At 44.1% G+C, this 20,711-nt stretch overlaps 1 protein-coding gene across 1 annotated transcript in view; it reads left to right on the plus strand.

The window, feature by feature from the left end:
* The first annotated feature begins 13,415 nt into the window (after positions 1–13,415).
* Positions 13,416–20,711, plus strand: part of Sucla2 (succinate-CoA ligase ADP-forming beta subunit) — a 47,811-nt gene continuing 40,515 nt past the window's right edge. The window contains exon 1 of the mRNA XM_031361299.1: positions 13,416–13,541. Within this exon, the coding sequence (XP_031217159.1) occupies positions 13,452–13,541 (90 nt within the window). The 5' untranslated portion in view covers positions 13,416–13,451. The remainder of the gene's footprint in view (positions 13,542–20,711) is intronic.

Genomic DNA, 20,711 nt, shown 5'->3' on the forward strand with positions numbered 1-20,711 from the left:
TATATATATATATATATATATATAAATTGCTAACGCTAGCCAGTCTGTTCATCCTGTACAATGCTACCTATATTGTGTTGGGATGGCCATTTGGCACTGGACAACCAACCAACGTGCTCTTCCCGAGGGAAGGCCTCCTCTCCCGTCCCGACTTTCCTCAGTTGCCTGTAGCTCTGTGTGTAGGCCATGTGGGCTTTCCTCATCCAGTCTGGCACGTCCATTCACGTCGTCCTTGAGCATCCTCATAGCCATTTGAATTCTTCGTCTGGGATTTCATTTGATTTACTGGCACAGGAATATCAAAATATTCTTATTAGATTAGTAATTTTTTTGAAGAGTTGTATTTCCTTAGGTTTTCATGTTTCTTGTATATCTGAAGTTGAGCCACTGCTTGAAATTTTAAATCACCCACCCTTACTCTTTCTATGGAAATGTAACTAAGCCTAGCTACATTTATAATCTAGTATATTAGAGTCATGGTGTCATTTTCCTCTGCCAGACTTAGGGTGGAGGCACTAGGCTTAGTTCCTAGCACTCCCCTGACAGTTGAATAGCGTGTGCACAGCCAATCTTGATCAGTAGGTAGGCCCACTATGAGAGTATGGTATAATCAAATAAAAAATATTCCAGAATGCCAGGAAGTATAGGAACACTGTATTGTGTGAACTAATATGTTAGTTCCTGTGGTGTAAATGGATGGAAATAAAGCAGGGTAAGAGCAGCCATTAGTAATGGGTTACAGAGAAGCAGCAGAAGGGAGACAAGCAAATAAGAAGTGAACAGGCAGGACAAGGACAGGGAGACTATGTAGTTCTGATAAAGAAATGCCATCTGATAAGGCAAAACCAGCCTGGCCTCAGGCTGAGACACTCAGACTAATTTAGTTAGCATATCAAGCCAAAGCTCCTCCAAAGGAAAAGGGAGATGGAAATGAAGGAAAGAGTAGAGGTGTGTGTTGTAGGGGCTGTGGGGGCGGGAGTGGGGGAGACAGCGCCAGATGAAACAGCAGGCTAAACTGAAGGGGGGATCTCCGTAGAGACATGGAATCTGAGCACAATCTACCTGCCTTCTGTTTCAGTTTCAGCTTTCTGAGGACTTTCGTCCTGGGGTCCCAGATACCTGTCATGTTCCTGTGATCCATTCTGAGTTTAAGTCTCAGATGCCGGCCATTTCACTGGGTCAGGCCACAGAGGCTGGTGCAACCTCCTGAGGCTTAGGTTGTAAGCACATTCTAACTTCTGCTAAGATGAGGCACGGATGGAATGCTGTTTGTGTTTGTGAGTGGTTTCTTTATGGGTTGAGTGGCTATCTCAGGACTCTGGTTGTAAATGCTGGACCCATCATTGAGTGGTCCTTTCCAGGGCTGGGCATGCTGCCTAGAACCTGAGTCTGTTTTCCTGCAGATGGTCTCCAGCTAGATTTCTAACTTGCCAAATACAATGATTCAAAGATTCCTTTCCCTACATCTAGAGGTATTCTGCTGGCCAAGTGCCATCATCTAACCCCAAGAGCTTAGTTCCCTGAAGTTCTGGGATGGCCAGACTGCTGATTCAATGGGGCTTGCTAAAATGGAATCTCACTGCTGCTCTGGTAGGCAGTGCCAAGAGTATTTTTCTGGTGTTTCTCCTCCTGTAGAAAGATGTGTGTGTGTGTGTGTGTGTGTAGTATATACATGTGTGTATAGATGTACATGTTCATGCTGAAGCGTATGGAGGCCAGAGTTTGTTGTCAGGATATTCACCTCAATTGCTTTCTCTCCTCGAGTTCTTTTTATTTATTTATTTTTTTTTGAGATGAGATCTCTCACTGAATTAAGCGCTCACATTTTAGTTAAACTGGGTAGCCACTGAGCCCTAAGGATCCTCTTGCCTCTGCTTCTCAGTCCTGGGATTCTAGATGTGTACCACTATGCCCAGACTGTTATGTGGATGCTGGGGAATTTTAATCCATGTTCCTAGGTTTGCACTTTACCCACGAGATGTCTCCCAACCCTGTGTTGGGCAGTTTTAAGATAGACCTAGTCTCCTTAGATAATGTGAGGATTAATTTTGAAAAGATGGATTCAGGCTTAGAGCTGTACTTATCCTGGGCTGTACTCAGTGGTAGTCTTCATTTTCTGTCCTGGTGACAGACAGATAATTATTCTCTGGCTATAATAAGAGGTCTGTTTAGAGGAAGGGCCTACCATAAAGGACTTTGAAGGGGCTGAGGTTATAGGCTTGGGAATAATACAGGATCACAAAAGTGGGCCAAGAAGACCACATGGAGTTTCAAGTGTGAGCTTACTGAGAGATTTCTTAAAAGGGTTAGGCTAGTCTTTTTGACCTTCCAGGAAGATGAAGGATGTTGGGGGTCAGCCTATGTTAATGTGAAAGCCTCACTCCCTGGATGGTATTAAAAATGAAAGCCTGACCATAGTCAGCCGGAAGGGGGTCAGAGGAGCCTGAGGTATGCACTAACATGTTCCCTGAGGCCAGTGGATACCTCTGAGGCTGTTTCTGCCTTACTCTGAAAAGCCTTTGTCTCCCCAGTGAGTACGTGCATCCATTACAACCGGTAGTTATGTGAATCCCTTGTGTGGCTGTGGTTGTCAACCTTCCCTGGCACAGTTCTTCTACACTGGACTGGCTGTAAAAGGGGAGGAGGTGTGAGAATCCTTCTGTTAGGATTGGCCTGACAACAGGTGGGTGAAGCTTTGGAAATGGAGCATGGGTCTAAAGAGTTCCCGTACCTCTGAAAGAGGCTCAGTTAGAATTTGGTTGGCATCATAGCTATTGTCAACTTGACACAAACCTAGACATACCTGGGAAGAGGGAATCTCAACTGAGGAAGGGCCTCCATCACACTGTCCTCTGAGCATGCCTATGGAGTATTTTCTTTCTTTCTTTCTTTCTTTCTTTCTTTCTTTCTTTCTTTCTTTCTTTCTTTTTTTAAAAGATTTTATTTATTTATGTATATGAGTACGCTGTAGCTGTCTTCAGACACATCAGAAAAGGGCACTGGCTTCCATTATAGATAGTTGTGAGCCACCATGTGGTTGCTGGGAATTGAACTCAGGACCTCAGAAAGAAGAATCAGTGTTCTTAATTGCTGAGCCATTTCTCCAGCCCCCAGAGTATTTTCTCAACTGCTAGTTGGTATGGGAGAGGCAAGCTCAGTGTTGGCAGAACCAGCAGGTCCGGGGCTACATGAGAAAGGTAGCTAGGCAAGCTTGTGAACAGCACTCCTTCATGGTTTCTGTTTCAGCTCCTGACTCATGTTCCTATCTTGCCTTTCCTTGATAGTGGACAGTAACCTGCAAACCAGTAAACCCCTTCCTCCTCTAACTTTGCTCTTGGTCAGTGTTGTATCACAGCAAGAGAAACCTAAGAGGTGTTTGGCTCCCAAAATGTGGCCTTGAATTAGGGAAACATCAGGGAACAACAGCTTGTTTGAGGGCTCCATAAGAAGACGTGATTGATCCCTTAGGGGTTGCTGTGAAGCCCTGATTTAAAGCCTGCAGCTTGTCTGGAGGGGTGTATCACAGATGAGGGGAACTTAGGCATCCTGCAGTGGAAGGTGATCCAGGATGTGCTTGTTATGTGGAGGGGCATCAGAGAGCTTCTGGTGGGTCTTTCAATGAATAATGACCTCCTGATCTAGAAGCCAGGGGGCTTCAAGTAGGGGCAACATCTCAAAGGCCTGTTAAATAGAAGTATCCCGGGCAGTAAAGAGGCTCCTTTCTCTACAGATGAAGGCTGTGTCAATAGTAAATCTCACTCCTATCCTATGACCTCCGTGAGGGTCACTAACACCCGCACCCTGCCAAATAAACCTGTTTCCACCTTGAACCAGATAGCCTTTCAGTGGGCAAGTGGAGAATCTTGTATGTCTAGTTCAGTGCTGCAGGTCCTGACGCCTTTTCACAAGAATGGTGCAGAGGTCTCAGAGTCAGGGTCTGGCAGTAAGGTCATGAGACTTAACCTCTGGCAGGCCTTACCATATGCTCTGGGTAGACTCTGGCACTTGCTCTACCACCTGTGGCTCAGTGGAAGGCTCAGGCATTAAGAGTTTCAGAGAGCTGATGAGGCATGTAGGCCATCATGCTTAGCCCTAGGGTTAATTTTGATTTCTCTGCTGTTTGAGGAAGTCTAGCTACTGAGTCATTCTAGGGACTTACTCTGTTCTCTCTCCTCTGGTCTCAAGGCCTCTAAAGAGGTTTAGCTGTAAGGCCAAACTGGGGGATCTAATTTCTGAAAAATCCTGTTATGACAAGAAAGTCCATTGTCACTGTTTTCTGGCTGGAGTTTTTGTAGTCAAAATGAAATTCTTGTGACTGGAAAGGCTCCTTATGGCTGGAATTATAAACCTTATTAACTGGATCTTTTGATACAAAGTTGGGGATTTTGAAAGAGAAATCTTATATCTACATAAGGCTGGCTTTGGAAAGGTGAGAACAGTATTTTGATCTAGAGTGGGTTTGTTTGGGCTGCTAGTTAAGAACTCATCTAACATATTGAAAGAATCTGTACCCAGGGAAAAATTAAGGAAGGACAGGGTTTTGGCTAGGGTCTGTCCAAAGAGATAGGGACCTTCTTGAAAGCCAAAAGGGAAATAGTTAGGTTAACTATGTAGGAAGCTACTTGAAGAAATCCAGACTGAGTAGACTGGAATACAAAAGAAAATGAAACATATAAATGAAGTATCAGAGGATATATTACCTAAGAAGGTTTAAGGTGGTTTGGGACACAACCTTGAGCCTTTCTGTAGGATCCATTTAACTACTTTAAAGACAGGGCAGTTGCAAGGAATTACATGGGTAGCCAGAAGTTCATTCATTAGGCTTTGAAGGATATTGGGACCTTGGGGAGAAACTGACATGGTTCTCAAGAGGAACTGTGGAAGGAGTAGCTGTCAGTGAGAACCCAGAAATGGGACCATCTCATGCTTTAGGAAGAACTTGATGGGTTCTGTAGGGTCTACAATATAGACTATAGGAAAGACCTTTGAGATCCCAGACAGCTCTGTGTCATTGTGGGACAACGGACTGGTGTCAGGAATGCCATGGGTACTTCTAAAGTCTTGAGGATATTCAAGTGACCCTGAAGTTTAGACATGATGTCCTTACCTTAAGGGGAGAATAAGACAACAGGTAGGACCAGAAAGGAATGAGTTTAAAAATATTTGTCTATCATATCGGCTAAAAAAGGGTTAGGGAGCTTGCCACTAATATCGGTGGGGTGGGTCAGGGGCCAGATGATTTTCCTTGAGAAAGAAGTGAGGGCTGAAAAATTAGCCTAGTGTCTAAGAGCAAAGCCATTGTGTTCCCTGCTACATCTAGGGTTGATAGACCTAGTTTGTACAGCCTCTGGACCCCAGTTAGATTTCACATGTCAGGCTCCCTCCTTGCTGGGTTTCTTAAAGTCCAAAAACAAAGTCCAAGGCAACAGTGAAATGCCTTCAGGTTTGATCTGAGCTCCTTAGGTGGAAGCTGGCCTTGCCCTCTTACAGGAGTGAAGTACATTATCACGTCAAGTGAACCCCCACTTTGCAGACTGGGCATGGCTGACCCTTGGAAAAGTTCTGTGACCTTGGGCAGTCCCAGATGAACCGTTGTCTTAGTTAGGGTTACTATTGCTGTGATGAAAATGCCATGACCAAAAGCAACTTGGGGAGGAAAGAGTTTATTTCACTCACAGCTGAATATAAGTTTTGATGATGATCAAAAGCAGTGAGGGCAGGACCTCAAGTAAGACAGGAACCTGGAGCTGACAGAGTCCTGGGAGGAGCGATGCTTACTGGCTTGCTTATCATGGCTTGCTCAGTCATCTTTCTTATTTGTCTGTTTGTTTATTATTCTCTCATATATTACATCCCAATTGCTGTTCCTCCTCTCTCCTCTCAATCCCCTCTCCCTTCTCCTCCAGGTCCACTCCTCCATTTTCTTTCAGAAAAGAGCAGGCCTCCCAGGGATATCAACTAAACAAATTACAGTCAGATGATCAGCCTGCTTTCTTACAGGACCCAGGACCACCCACACAGGGATGACACCATTACAATGGGCTGGGTTGCCCACCATCAATCACTCATTAAGAAATACCTTATGGAGGCATCTTCTCAATTGAGGTTCCCTCCTTTCAGACAACTCTAGCTTGTGGTCAAGTTAACATAAAATTAGCCAGGTCAACAGTCCTAGTTGATCCCGATGAGAGCAGAAAAGAGTCCTTTTACTCAGGGCTGGGTTGATTTTCTTAGGCTGAACAGGATGGTGGCTGGAGAGGTAACCAAGGCGGAAGCAGCTGTACTGCCATTCATTTCACCTGTCCTATTCTTCCACAGGGTTGACTTGACTTCTGTTCCTCAACCCCTTCCTCATTATTAAAGACTCAGATCCCTTCCTAGTTATTAAAGATCTTAGGAGCTGTGTTTAAAAAAGTATGGAAAGGAATCTGGGGTCTCTGGTCTAGACTTTGAAGCCTCTGTCTAATATCTGAAGACACTTAGCCTATAAAATGTACAGCCAGATCAGCTTGAGCCCCTGGCCTCTGGTGAGTGTACTTTGCTTTCTCTCATCTTTCTAGACTGAAACAGTGCAGGGTTTTCAGAAGATCCACACATGGTATCCCATCACTTGGTAGTTAACAGGCTAGATAAAGGCCCCTTTCAACCCCGTAATAGAATATAGTGATATGGCTTCAGCAGACCCTTCCCAACTCATTCCTCACACTGGTGATCTGATGTGATTGGCAGGGCTCTAGGTCAAGCATTACAGTGAAACCTGAGCAGGCTGTATCTGGGTTATGAGTGTGAGCCTTATTTTCCTGGTGTGCCCAAAAGAGCAGATTTGGGACTTTTCCTGTTTTGCACAGGCATGCAGTGAGTGGTCAGATGACATAGGCGTCCTAACAGGTTATAAAAGCCACAGTAGCATATTGGAATTCTCTAACGAAGGTGGTGGATCCTGGCTTAATGACCCTGGTCAGGATTGTCCTTGGGGTCAGGCCATTCACAGGGAAGGGGGGGTACTCTGAGTATGACAAGGTTAGCCACCTGGTGAAGTAGAAAGATGTTTTCTTCCCTGGGAAGAGGGGAAGCTTTTATTTATTTTCTATATTTCCTGTATAAAGTTTCCCAGTGGGTGGGTGACTGAGAGAGTTCACTTGGATAGGAATGGGGGCAGTTAGAGAGATCTTCACTGGGCAGAGTGAAGGAGGATGAGCAAAGGAGCGAGTGTTGGTAGAGAAGTCCAAGGTTGAGCAGGGGCTTCGTGAACACAAAGGGCTATCGTGGATGCCCTCTGTGGCCGAGTATGATGGTGAAGGACAAGAGCAAGAGAACCCAGCAAGGCACATAAGATCTCCCTCTCATAGATAAGGGATCTCTGACAAGGCCATGAAAGCTTTGCCAGAGGGATGACAGTCATTTCCTAAGTTACAACACCAGAGGCCTGATTGTAGGGGATTGCTGCTCATTGTGCCACTAGGCAGCCAGTGTTCATGGTCCTGGCAGATTATGAAGGGAAAATTTTGTTAGAATGAAAAGAAGTTTTCTTTTTAGGAACTAGAGGCTCAAATTTGTAAGTGTTTTGAGGGTACATCATCAGGTTGAATCAGGGCAACTAGAAGATGAGACATCTATTGTGGGTCCTATCAGAGATGCAGCACATAGCCTGGATGTGTCTTGGAGAGTATCAGAGCTCTCTGGGTGTCTTGGGTGAGTCCTGGTCTCATTGAACTGATTCCTGAGCAGTGTTCTCTTTGAGGACATACCCAAGAGTAGCAGCAGCCTCCCAGCCTGTGATGGTAAAACTTGGTTTCACTCTAGAGCTAAACTGGTCCAACTAGCCAGACCAGACCAGCCTCACAAACTGAAACTGGCCACAGATCACCTGTGAAGGACAGGAGACCCTCCCACCCCGGAGAAAGTAAAAGCTTGTGGACATCTTGGATCAGGGAATCTGGTGGGGAAAGAAAATGGCAGATGTGAACACCAAAGCCACACATGGACACTGTAGCCACATGTCCTGTTTCCTCCCTCAGGAAAGCACAGACAGGAAAAGCAATGATGGGAGGCAGGAATGAGGGAGTCCTCACAGACTGGCACCTGGCCTGGACAAGCTGCTCTTGTCAACACTCCCACATGTTGAGAGTGAGGGGGGAAAGTAGCCCTTTATCTTTGTAGATGAACCTCATTTTTCTCATCTCCAGGTGCTGCTGAAGTGCTCAGCTGTGGCCAGGGTCCTTGAGACACAAAGGAAAGTAGCCTTCCGCAGTATACCGAAAGGCTTTTCTTTGCTTTAGCCGGTGGGCAAACTACTCTGGAATTCCAGCTCAGAGGCCTTCAGATCTTACTGGAGAGCAGCCCCAGCCAGAGATCTTTGGTTGCATTTGAGCCAGTTGGCCACCCATTATAGGACCAGAATGGAGAAGCCAAGAGCTGTAAGGAGACTGCCCAGGCAGGCCACCAAAATGTCATGCCAGGAATAAGAAGCTCCAAGTATGGGGATAAAAGTATTTACCAGGTCAGAAATGATATAAAGAGTTTTAAAAGAATATACATGTTGGAGAGATGGCTCAGCAGTTAGGAGTACTTGATGCTCCTAACTGCTTTCAGAGGACTTGTGTTGAATTCTCAGCACCCACATGGTGGCTTACAACCAACCTCATAACTCCAGTTCTGGAGGATCTGATGTCTTCTGTCCTTTGGGAGCACCAGGCATGCATGTGTTACACAGACATACATGAAAACAAAATATTTGTACAATAAAATAAAATAATATATATATTTTTAAAAATGAAAAGCGTCTATGCAGCGGGGGCTGGGACAGTAGCCCAGTTGGTAAAATGCTTGCTATCTAAGCATTAGACTGAAGTCAGACCCCTAGCACCTGTGTAAAAAGCCAGGTACAGTCTTGCACACCTGTCATCCCAGTGCTGAGACAGAATCCCTGGAGTCTGTGGGTTATCCAGCCCAGCCAAATCTGTAAGCTCCCAGTTCAATGAGAGGCCCTATCTCAAAAACAGCCATGAGAAGGTAGAGTGTGATTAAGGAAAATATTAATATCAGCTTGTGGCCTTGACACATGTGCACGCACACCTATGCACACTCTGGTACACACACACACACACACACACACACACACACACACACACACGGGTTGGGGTGGGAGAAAGGGGAGGTATGGAGGAGGAAGTGGGGAGAGTAGGAAGGAAACTATGGCTAGAAGTAATGAGAGAATTCTCAGAAAATCACCCCCTCTCTAGGGGCTGTGGCGTCCTTAAGTGAAGTGATATGATTTTAAGTGGGCGGTTCACTATCTTATACATTACATTTTATTTTATTTTATTGACACAAGGTTTCTCTTCATAGCCTTGGCTGTCCTGGAACTCACAGACAGCCTCTTATCTCTGCTTCAGGAGTGTTGAGATTAAAGGTGTGCACCACCATGCCCAGCTCTTATAAATTTCATAAGGTCTTTTGCTGTTTCTGAGTGTGGCCATGTGGGGTAAGACTGTCCTCCGTGCCATAGGCAACACAGAACACAGGTCACTGGGTCAGACTCCAAGTCGTCAAGTTTGATTGAAACAGAGTGGGGAATTCTGATTTTTATTTTTGGCCTTTTTGTCTCTATAGGACTTCCAATTATTCTTCTGGTGTGTGACATTTTCATAAGTTTTTCTGAGCTTTGGTTTCTGAAAGCCAAAGGTTCAGCTTCTTTCAATTCAAAGCCCATGCATTTATTTGCAACTTAAAACTGGTCCTTTGCTAACAGGTGTTACTTTAGAGATTAAAAAAGGCAATTGATTACTAATTAAGTGAAATTAAAGGTAGGAGGTTAAAAATGGCAATTGGGAAGTTGGGCATGGCAGTGCATGCCTTTAATCCTTTCAGGCAGGTGGATCTCTGAGTTCCAGGCCATCCTTGTCTACAGAGCTAGTTTCAGGACAGCCAGGGCTATACAGAGAAACCCTGTCTCATAAAACCCACCAACCAACCAACCAACCAACCAACCAACCAACCTCTTGCAAACTTAGATCCACTCTTGCTTCCAACATTTATAGGGTATTTGTTTAAAGGTTGCTTTCAACCTTTTGGCTACTTTCAGCAAATAGTAATCACAACACAGACACACATACACTATACTAGTTCAGAGCATAGAAGAGTATGTAATTTAAGAGTAAGGCTAAGCATTTAATTCAGGTTGTAAATACTGATTATGCTGGACATCCAAGACATAGTAAAGTTGTTACGTTGTACTCTTTTGTTTTTCGTTTTTTTTTTCTCAAGACAGGGTTTCTCCATGTAGCCCTGGCTGTCCTGGAACTTACTCTGTAGACCAGGCTGGCCTCAAACTCGGAAGTCCACCTGCTTATGCCTCCCAAGTGCTGGGATTACTCTTTTTTTTTTAAGGTTTATTTTTTATTTATTTTATGTGTATGAGTACACTGCAGCTGTACAGATGGTCATGAGCCATCATGTGTGTGGCTGCTGGGAATTGCACTCAGGACCTCTGCTGGTCCCCACTCGATCCAGCCCTGCTTGCTCTGGCATAATTCACTGTAGCTCTCTTTAGACGCACCAGAAGAGGGCATCCAACCTCATTACAGGTGGTTGTGAGCCACCATGTGTTTGCAGGGATCTGAACTCAGGACCTTCGGAAGAGCAGTCAGTGCTCTTACCCGCTGAGCCATCTTGCCAGCCTGCTGGGATTACTCTTAAAGATAGGTTAAACTTAAACAGACAGAGCACACAGTAGGATAGCAGTTTGAGTACATAGTCTTAAATGCTCTCAAGGAATATTATCATCTCAGCTTCTAAGTCTAAAAAAGTTCAGTCTGTTTGCAGGCTTTTTTACACACCCACCCTGACACTTACTATGTGGCCAAAGATTACCTTTGGACTTCTGATCCTCCTGCCTCCAACACTGGAAATGCTGACATTACAGATATGCGACACTGTGCACAATTTCTGTGGTGCTGGGGAGTGAAACCATGGCTTCATGTATGCTAGTTAAGCACGCTGTCAACTGAGTCACATCCCCAGTATTTCTTCCATATATTTTAAAACTCAGGGATTCTGAGAGTGGGAGCAGGAGCTGAGTCATCTGTCTAGCAGGGATTTTTATGGCCCACTACATGCTTTTGTGATGGTTATCTTTAATTATGAATCTGACATAGTTTAGAATCACTTGGGAATGGAATCTCAAAGAGGCATTGCCTAGATTAGGCCGGCTAGCAGGTATCTCTATGGGGGACTATTGAGTAGTGGGGAGACCCAGTGTTCCCTGGGTGAGGGATCTGGTTTATCTGGGAGTAAAGATAAATAACTGAGCACTGTGTGCAGGCAGTAACCCACTGTGTCTAGTTGTTTCAAGTTCCTGTCATCCTGATCTCCCACAGGATGCACTGTAACCTGGATTTGTGAGCCAAGTAACCCTTTTGTGTCTTAACTTGCTTTTGTCATTAGCTTGCTTTATCTCAGTGCCAGGAAGTGAAATTAAGATGATGTGTCTGCTTCACCTAGAGACTCTAATAAAAATTCCTTAATTTCCCCCGGGTGGGGCCTAGGGTGGTTTTCTTTCTTTGTTTTTTTTTTTTATTTAAAATATTTTTATTAGCATATCTTAACTATATATAATAATGTGTTTCATTATAGCATTTCACACATGTATCTAATATATTTTCAAATTTCATTTTATGTGTATAAGTGTTTTGCCTGCCTGAATGTCTGTATACAAGTCGCATACCTGGTGCTCTTCAAGGCCAGAAGAGGGTATCAGATCCTTGGGAACTGGAGTTACAGATGATGTGAGATGCCATATGGGTGCTGGGAATCATACCAGAATGTTCTGGAAAAGCAACTGCTCTTGACTGTGGAACCATCTCTCTAGCCGCAGTATATAATTTTTTTTTTTTTTAGATTTTTTTATTATTATAAATAAGTACACTGTAGCTGTCTTCAGACACACCAGAAGAGGGCATCAGATCTCATTACGGATGGTTGTGAGCCACCATGTGGTTGCTGGGATTTGAACTTAGGACCTTTGCAATAGCAGTCAGTGCTCTTAACCGCTGAGCCATCATCTCTCCAGCCCTACAAGTATATAATCCATTTTACTCATATTCACCCATTTTCATCTTTTGTTCCTCTCTCAATTCTGCAGGCTTCATTTTCATGTCTTTTCTTTGATGACTGAACAAGTTTTATTAGGCTTGCTTACAGGAATATAGGCTACTCCACTTACTAAACGCCCTTCAGTGCTGACCATTAACTTTCAATCAATCCTCAAGGAGGGGCGAAGCCTCATGAGACCATTACTCCATCCATGACAGGATGCTGATGGGTTTCCCTGCTAGTGGGGTAGTTCTCCCTACCCCGTTTTAAAGAGTGTCTCCCTGTGAGTTGTAGTCTGGAGTTCTTCAACTCCCCAGCATAGCTTCCATTGGGATGGGATTGCAGGCATAAACTACCAGGCAAGCCTTTGGGGTGGGTATATTTTAAAAATTAGCATACAACTAATAGGCTTTCTTACAACAGTTTTATAGTAGGTTTGACTGATCCCCTCCTCCTTTCCCTTCCCTCCCTGCTCCTCTCACATGTGTCCTGCTAGTTACTGTGCATTCACCACAAACATAGTATTGTGTACTCTCATGGGATCCTCTATAGTTACTGGCCTCTAACCCTTGCTCACACATAAATACATACATGTAAAAAATTTAAAGATGGTATATTTAAATGAGAGAGAACTTGTAATAGGTCTTTCTGGGTCCCGGGTTACCCCACCTACTATCTTTTTCAGTTCAAATGTGATATAATTATATGTATGTAGTGTTGTATGTTATGTGCACGTGTGTGCCGGTGGTGCCCAGAGAGGCCAGAAGAGGGCTTCAGATCCCATAGGCACCAGTGAGCTGTCTGACGTGGGGCTGGGAATTCAGCTGGGTGGGTGCACAGCCATACCAGCTCTTAACTACTAAGTCATCTCTCTAGCTCCCTCAAAGATACTTTGCTAGTGTTTTCAGTGTGGTCGGCTTCAGTAACTAGTGACTAACAGTTTTTCGAGTGTCAGTAGCACTGTCTTTATTATTTTATTTTATTTTGTTTTATGTCTTATTTTAGTATCTATTGAATCTTAGAGGTTCAATGAATACATTCGCTTTCACTAATTAACCCCATTTCACAGATGAGGCCACTAGGGCTCAGAGAAGGTAAGAAGACAGAAGTAGCGGCGTCACAGTTTTCTAGGAAATGTTCTGGTGGCCCTGTGGCCACATGTCACTGAGGTGAAAGTTCTGAGGGCCAAAGTTTACACGGTGCCTGCCAAGCCTGGCCAGTCCGGCAGCGACAGGGTTAACCCGAGGCCCCTCCCCGAGGATTGTCCTTGTCGGGGGGGGGGGGGGGGCCTGGTGCGCCTCGGGAGCGTCTGTGTTTCTGCGCCTGCGCGGTGCCCAGGGGACGGGTCGGACTCAGAAATGGCGGCTTCCATGTTCTACGGCCGACAGTTGGCTGCGGCCGCCCTGAGGAGCCGCCGGCCGCAGGCTACGCTGCGAGCCGCCGCCCAGGTAAGTCTGCCCTGTTCGCTTTAGCCTCGGGTGGTCGGCGGGGCAAGGGCCGGGGGCGCGGCCCAGTTGCCGGGCTCTCCGCGGCGCTGCCACGGCCGGGATGCCTTGCGGTGCTCGGAGGCTGCGGGCCAGGGCTGAGAGCTGGTGCTCTGGCAGCTGGTCTCTGCTCCGTTCCCCGTCCTCTGGAGGCCCGGCTGGGCGTCCTGGCTGGTGGCCTCGCCCGCGGGAGCCTGTCGGAGCGCTCCCAGAGGAGACTGGGGCCGTCTCCTGCCGGGAGCCAACGCTTTCCCGGACCCTTTTGGGTGAGGGGGATGCCCTTCAAGTGTACTTTCATGTCCCACGAACTGTCGTGGGTTGGAAGGACTTCGAAACACCAGCAGAGTCGGCCTACCTGCCTTCCCCAAATAGTTGTGTTTTGATCAGTCAGTCCTGGTAGTGAGTACTGGTAACGACTTTGAAGTTTCCCAGCTGATGAGATGGGAGAGTAAGGAAAGAGTCTTTAGAAGACTTCATTTCTGGACAGACTCTTAATACCTACTTTTTGCTGCTTTGTTTCTCGATATTTAGAGTGTGTCAGATGTTGTCTTAAGGACATTAGGCTTGTCAACAGCACTGGGGTTGTCATTAAGGCCAGTTACCGTTGATGAGCGTCTGATGGCTTAGAGAAGTACTTTGGCTTAGGAGACAGAGCAGACACCAGAGACAGAACTGAGGCTTAATTCCACAAGGGCCCATTTTTGAAGCTGTGTGCTTGTGTCTGTACTACAGCATTAAGAACATAAACAGTGGGTACTTGGTGGAGTGCCTGCCTGGCATGTTGGAAGCTCTGGGTTCCACCTCCAGCATCCTTGTAGTCCTAGCACTCAAGGTGGAGGCAAGAGAATCAGACATTCAAGGTCATCTTTTACATAAAGAGTTGAAGGCCAGCCAAACCTACCGGAGACCCTGTCACTAAAGAAAAAAAACAAAACAAAACAATTAAACAACAACAAGCCCCATAAAAATTGGCCCTCAGTGTTAGTACCTTAAAACTTCTAGAGCAAGATTAGCTTTCTGAGATAGAGTTTTGGTTATGTTTTGAAGTAACTAGACACACCATAGTTGGATAGATTTAGTCCCTTCCCTTCCTTAAATAATGCTGCCAAGATTTTAGAGGATAAGCATTTAGTAAACAAATAGGTTTTTATTCTAATAGTTTTTAATCTATTTGGAAATTCCTTTAAAAATGCCTTTGCATTTCCCTATGGGATGCTTAATTCATTGTCTTTATTTCAGCTCTTTTCCTTTTACCCTAGCATTAAGAATGTGTCTTTAGGGGCTGGAGAGATGGCTCAGCAGTTAAGAGCACTGTGACTGCTCTTCCTGAGGTCCTGAGTTCAAATCCCAGCAACCACATGGTGGCTCACAATCATCAGTAATGAGCTCTGACACCCTCTTCTGGTGTGTCTGAAGACAACTACAGTGAATTTATTTATAATAATAAATCTTTAAAAAAAAAAAAAGAATATGTCTTTGGGGGGCGGGGCTGGAGAGAGATGGCTCAGCAGTTAAGAGCATTGACTGCTTTTCCAGAAGTCCTGAGTTCAATTCCCAGCAACCTCATGGTGACTTACAACTATCTGAAATGGGATCTGATGCTCTCTTCTGGTGTGTCTGAAGACCTCTACAGTGACCTCATAAATAAAATAAATCTGAAAAAAGAATGTGTTATTGGAGTTTGCTAGTAGTCTGAAACCTTGCTCTTGTAGATGAGGACACAATGTCTTAGGAGGAAACTTGTTCAAGGTCACACATAAGTTCACTGAAAGAAATTGAGTAGGGTGGTTGTGTCTCAGGCCTTTTAATCATAGCACTTGGATCTCTGTGTTCAAAGTTAGCTGGTCTACAGAGTAAGTTCCAGGACATCCAGGATACACAGAGAAACCCTGTCTTGGAAAGAAAAAGCAATTATTCCTCTGGTCTTCCAGCTTTTCTATATTTATGTAGAGACTAACCCAAGTTATGACAGGTATTCATGGGTTTGTCCAGGAATTGGCCACTTTTGGGGGTCAGAAATGTTCTTTTTCCTTAAGTTCCTCTCCTATTTTGAGACAGGGTTTCACTGTGTAACCTTGGCTGTCCTGGAATTTTGTAGATCAGGTTGGCCTCGAACTTAGATGCCTCGTTCTGCCTCCCAAATGCTGGGATCAAAGGTTTGTGCACCAGCATGCCCATGCCCAGCTTCATTTGTCATTTCCTTATGATGACAACAGCCATGGCTTCCACTTGCTTTGAAACAGATGGCACATTGTTGTTACTGCTGCAGCAGTAGAACACCAACTCCCTCCTGTCTGATTGTAACTTCTGAGGCTGCCCAGACCTTGGCATTATGCAGGGATTCAAATTACTAACAGACCTTTAAAAACCAATGAAATTTGAAGTGACAACAGCTCATGCTACAAGGAAACAATGTATCTAAATACTTCAGACAGTCAAATTCTTTAAAAGCTAGACATGGACCTATGAGTTCAAGACCAGCCTGGTCTATAGAATGAGTTCCAGGGTAGCCAGGACTACACAGAGAAACCCTGTCTTAATAAAAAAAACAAAACAAAATAAAACAAACTCAAACTAATGAAAATGTTTAACAATAGTATTGTAATGTTTTCACCTGATTTAACGTTTTTAATATATGCTTTATTTATTTATTTTTTAAAGAGATCAGACTGTCTCTACCTCCTGAGTGCTGGAATTAAAGGTGTGTGCCATCACCACCTGGCTCTATATGCTTTATCTTAATTCTGTGCATGTATCTAACAGCCAGAGACCACCTTAACACAACCCTCTAGTCATGAGAAGCCCTCTTTTGAGTTCTTGGCCAAGAAATTCCCAAAACATATAGCCTATTGCTCTTATTCTTAAGTGAATGCATTCCTGAAGATGCCGGGAGAAAAGCGCCGGAGACCTCTGAGCTGAGACTGATCCAAATGCCCCCTCCCTGGAGACTCCTTTCTTGGTACTAGAAGGCACATATAAATCTTCTCACAGGAGAGAGGGAGACAGCAGTCCTACTGTGTCAGTGACCACCATGGCATGATAACCCTAAGGGTACAGTAGTGGCACATATACCATGATAGTAATCAGCAACCCCAGTTAGATTTAAGACTTGCTCAATGTGAAGAAGGCTGTGCCTGATACCGGGAACCTAGCTAACCACTTAGTGCTAGTGAAGTCATGATTATTGGAGGAGAATCTCCAATAACTAATTTATTAAACCAGCATAGTCCCTAACAACATTCCATATTATACCCACAGATAAGTATAGTCCTCAGTCCTCGTTGTGGAAACTTCACTTTGCAACAGATGGAGACTACTACAGAAAACCACAACCAATCAAAGTGCAGAGTTGTGGAGCCTAGTTCCAGTGGATACATCTACAGAACATTCCCATACCTAAGGCTCAGGGAACATTGATGGAGAGGGGACTGAAAGAATGGAAGAACCAGAGGGTCAGAACGAGGGGGTTTGCCGTGAGATTGTATATTTTAGCAGTGTCGGAAGCTCTACCCATAAAGCCTCACCAACATTACTGCTCAGTGTGAGCTGGAAAAGAATGGCAGCAGTGGGCATGCCAGAGTGAGTGAAGAAAAGAATGGCAGCAGTGGGCATGCCAGAGTGAGTGAAGAAAAGGCCACAAGGCTTCAGCTCTACTCAGAGAACTCTAGGCGGCTAAGAGGAGCTGGAAATGGGAGAGGTGGCCCTCCGTAGGCAGGAGCACATCACTTATTGCTCGGTGCCGAATGACCATCCCTGAGGACATACAGGGAGCACTAGCTGAACTGAACAGGCTGCATTCAGAAATTCATATGCATATATGAGTATATCTGTAAATGCAGTAACTAGTGAAAAAAGACTGAATTTGAAGGAGAGGGAAGAGGGATGTATGGGAGAGTTTGGATGGAGGAAAGGCAAGGCAAGGATAAATACTGTAATTATCTCAAAATTTTATGCATATATTTATATATCTATGAAATCATACCATTTCTTTTCTTTTTGCTGAACTACCTGAGAGTAAATTGAAGATGCCATGGCACTTCACCCTGTGTGCTTATGTATGTGTCATTAAGAATAAAACATTTTGGAACCCATAATATGTGTAGTACCAGTAATTTGGGGACTGAGGTAGCACTTGATTTCCTAGAGTTCTAGACCAGCCTAGGCCATCTCAAACCAAACCATGACAACCCCCCCACCCCTGCCCCTTGCTCCAGTTCCCAACAAATTGGATTTTTTTCCCAAATAACCATAGTATAGTCATATGAAGGAACTTTATCATTGATTGAAAGTAAATATCTAATATGTGGTTCAGATTCTGATATCCCTACAGTATCTTCAGATTTTGTTTTAGGAATGGGGATCTGTTTCTATCATATTTCTTTCTGATACATGCCGCTAAGGAGGTACCATCTACTGGTATAGACTGCAGATTGACTCTTATTTTTAAAGATTTGTTTTGTTTTGAATCGTGTGTATATTTATGTGACTATGCATGGGTATGTGCACATGTGTGCAGGTACCCGTAGAATATGGAAGAGAGTATCAGATTCTCCAGAGCTAGAGTTACATGCAGTTGTGAGCTTTTCAGTGTGGGTGCTGGGAACAGAACCTGGGTCATCTGGAAGAATAACAGTATGTGCTCTTAACTGCTGAGCCATGTCTCTAGCCCCAGCATTAACATTTGTAACATTAGTGGCACACTATCTCCTTATAAAAACACTAAAAGAATTAGTGTGGCAACCTTTTCTAGGTTTACCTAGGTACTTCCTTCACCTGTACTTATTCTTATTCTGAGGTCTAGTTTATGTACAATAAAGTACATGATTTAATTTAATGGCTAGATTGATTTTTATTGTCTGTACCACTCAAGATAAGGCAGGTAGAGTTGTCAGCTCACAGAGAGCCCTGTGCCCCTCTCCTTATCAATACTCCTTTGACAAGTTACCACTGATTTGGACTTTTGCCACCACAGGCTGATTTGACCAGTTTGAATATGTAAAAAGAGAGCATGGGCTGGCAGGATGCCTCAGTGGGTGAAGGTGTGTGGCCCCAAGCCTAAACTTGAGTTGGATCCTGGGACTCACATTGTAGAGAGAACTGACTCATGCAACTTGACTTTGACCTCTTCATATGTGCCATGCCATGTGCACCCACCTACATAAGTGAATGTAAGAAAAAATAGAAAACATCCTAGAAGTTATCTTTCTTTGGCATCTTTGCTTCAGCATTACATTTGTGACTTTAATTCACTGACGTGTGAACAACTTTTTTCTTCCCCTCTGAAGTATCCTATTATATAAACACTTACAATTTAACCTGTTGGTAAACCATTGGGGCATTTGCCTTTCTGTCTTAGTGAGTAGACTGCTGTGAATGTTGCTATATTTGCCTTTGGGTAGGTATTAGACTCCTTTTCTGTTGCTAATATCTAGGAGTAGGTCAACAGGTGGACAATCAGAACAGTGGGAAGTTGCTGGCTTTTAATATTGGAGTGACACTGAATTAAGGGATTGAGTTAGTTAAATGAAATGTTAGCCAGGCTTTCATTATTGTTTTCTTGTTCTTGTTCCTCTTCTTCTTTTTCCTCTTCTACCTCCTCCTATCTTCCTCCCACCACGGGGTGTGTGTGTGTGTGTGTGTGTGTGTGTGTGTGTGTGTGCGCGCGCGCGCGCGTGTGCTCGCGCACATGGGTTCAGAGGACAACTTTGTGGAGTTTTCTCCTTTCACCTTTTGTGGTTTTGAGGTTTGAACTCTAGTTGCTAGGGTTTCTTGGCAAGCTACTTTTACCCACTAAACCACGTTGTCAACCCGAGCCAGCTTTTAACTAGTTGAATTAGCAACAAATTGCTATTAAATTGATTGGCTTGTTAGATTAGAGGTTCTTAAACTAGCATCCTTAAGATTCAACTAAGTGGTTTGTTACTAGTTCAGATTTCTTTGAGTCCACTTCAGAGATTCTGGTTTTGTAGACAGTTGAGGCCATGAATCTGCATAGTAAGAAACATTTTGATGCTGTGGATCAAGAATTCATTTCAAGAAACAGACTTTCTATAGGGCTCTTTAAATGTAACTCTTATGATACTCTATTTTTTGGTGTGAATTACGTTTTGGTGTGTTGGATTTCCTGTGGAAGTAGTGGAAGTATATAGATAAAGGTTAAGAGTTGGATTTCAGTGCAGCCTTGGAAGGGTTTTGTGGCTTATTTGTTCTGTGTGTTGTCTTGAGGATGAAAGGATTGAGGGTCTTTAAAAAGGAAGGCAGGCATTTCAACATTTTATTTAGGTTCAGCTTAGACTCTGATAGATGCTGGAGGTGCTACTGATGTGAGTGCTTCCTGAGATGTGCATGTGTGGAGGCCAGGCGCAACTTTGACTTTTGCAGGGTTCTGAGGATTAAGCTTAGGTGGCCAGACTTGGACTGTAAACACCTTACCCTTGGAGCCACCTCTTTGGCTTTTTTGGTCATAATTCTGATGTTTTAGTTTTCTCTCTGTATGAGTACTCTTTCTCCTTCTTATTGCCATCTGGTATGTTTGTGTACCGACTGTCCTTGCATGCAAATACACACAAGAATTCAGCCTTAGAGGATAATTTCATCATTCTACGTCTGGTTCCTATGTGCTTTTAAATAGGATGAATGAATATTCAACATAGGTTGAAAGGGCAGGAGTTTGTAGTTGCCATGTTCTCTTGGAAGGAGTGTGGATGGGTACCAAATATTCAGCAATCACATATCTAATGCCAGGTAGATCCAGAGGAGGATAAAGAAAAAAACAAAATGGGAAACAGTTTCAGTTGGTGGAGAAGATGAGATTGGCCTTAGTGCCTCTGAAGTTATCATTTAGGTAAATATTTCCTGTAGGCTAGTAGAGATATGATAATAAAACCCAGGTGCAAGGTAAGGACTAGGGATGGATGAGGAGGAAACAGTTAAAAATTATAAGGGGAATATTTGATGTTTAACTGTTAGTTTTAGATTATAATTGAGCTACTCTGTTGTGTTTGAATGATTTAATATAGGAATTTTGTTGTAGTAATGGAGAACTGAGCACTCTATAACCAAATATGAATAGGTCTACCCTTCCTTCATTCCTTCCTTCCTTCCTTCCTCCCTCCCTCCCTTCCTTCCTTCCTC

The sequence above is a fragment of the Mastomys coucha genome, unplaced genomic scaffold (genome assembly GCF_008632895.1).
Source record: "Mastomys coucha isolate ucsf_1 unplaced genomic scaffold, UCSF_Mcou_1 pScaffold9, whole genome shotgun sequence".
In the NCBI taxonomy this organism is placed as follows: domain Eukaryota; kingdom Metazoa; phylum Chordata; class Mammalia; order Rodentia; family Muridae; genus Mastomys; species Mastomys coucha.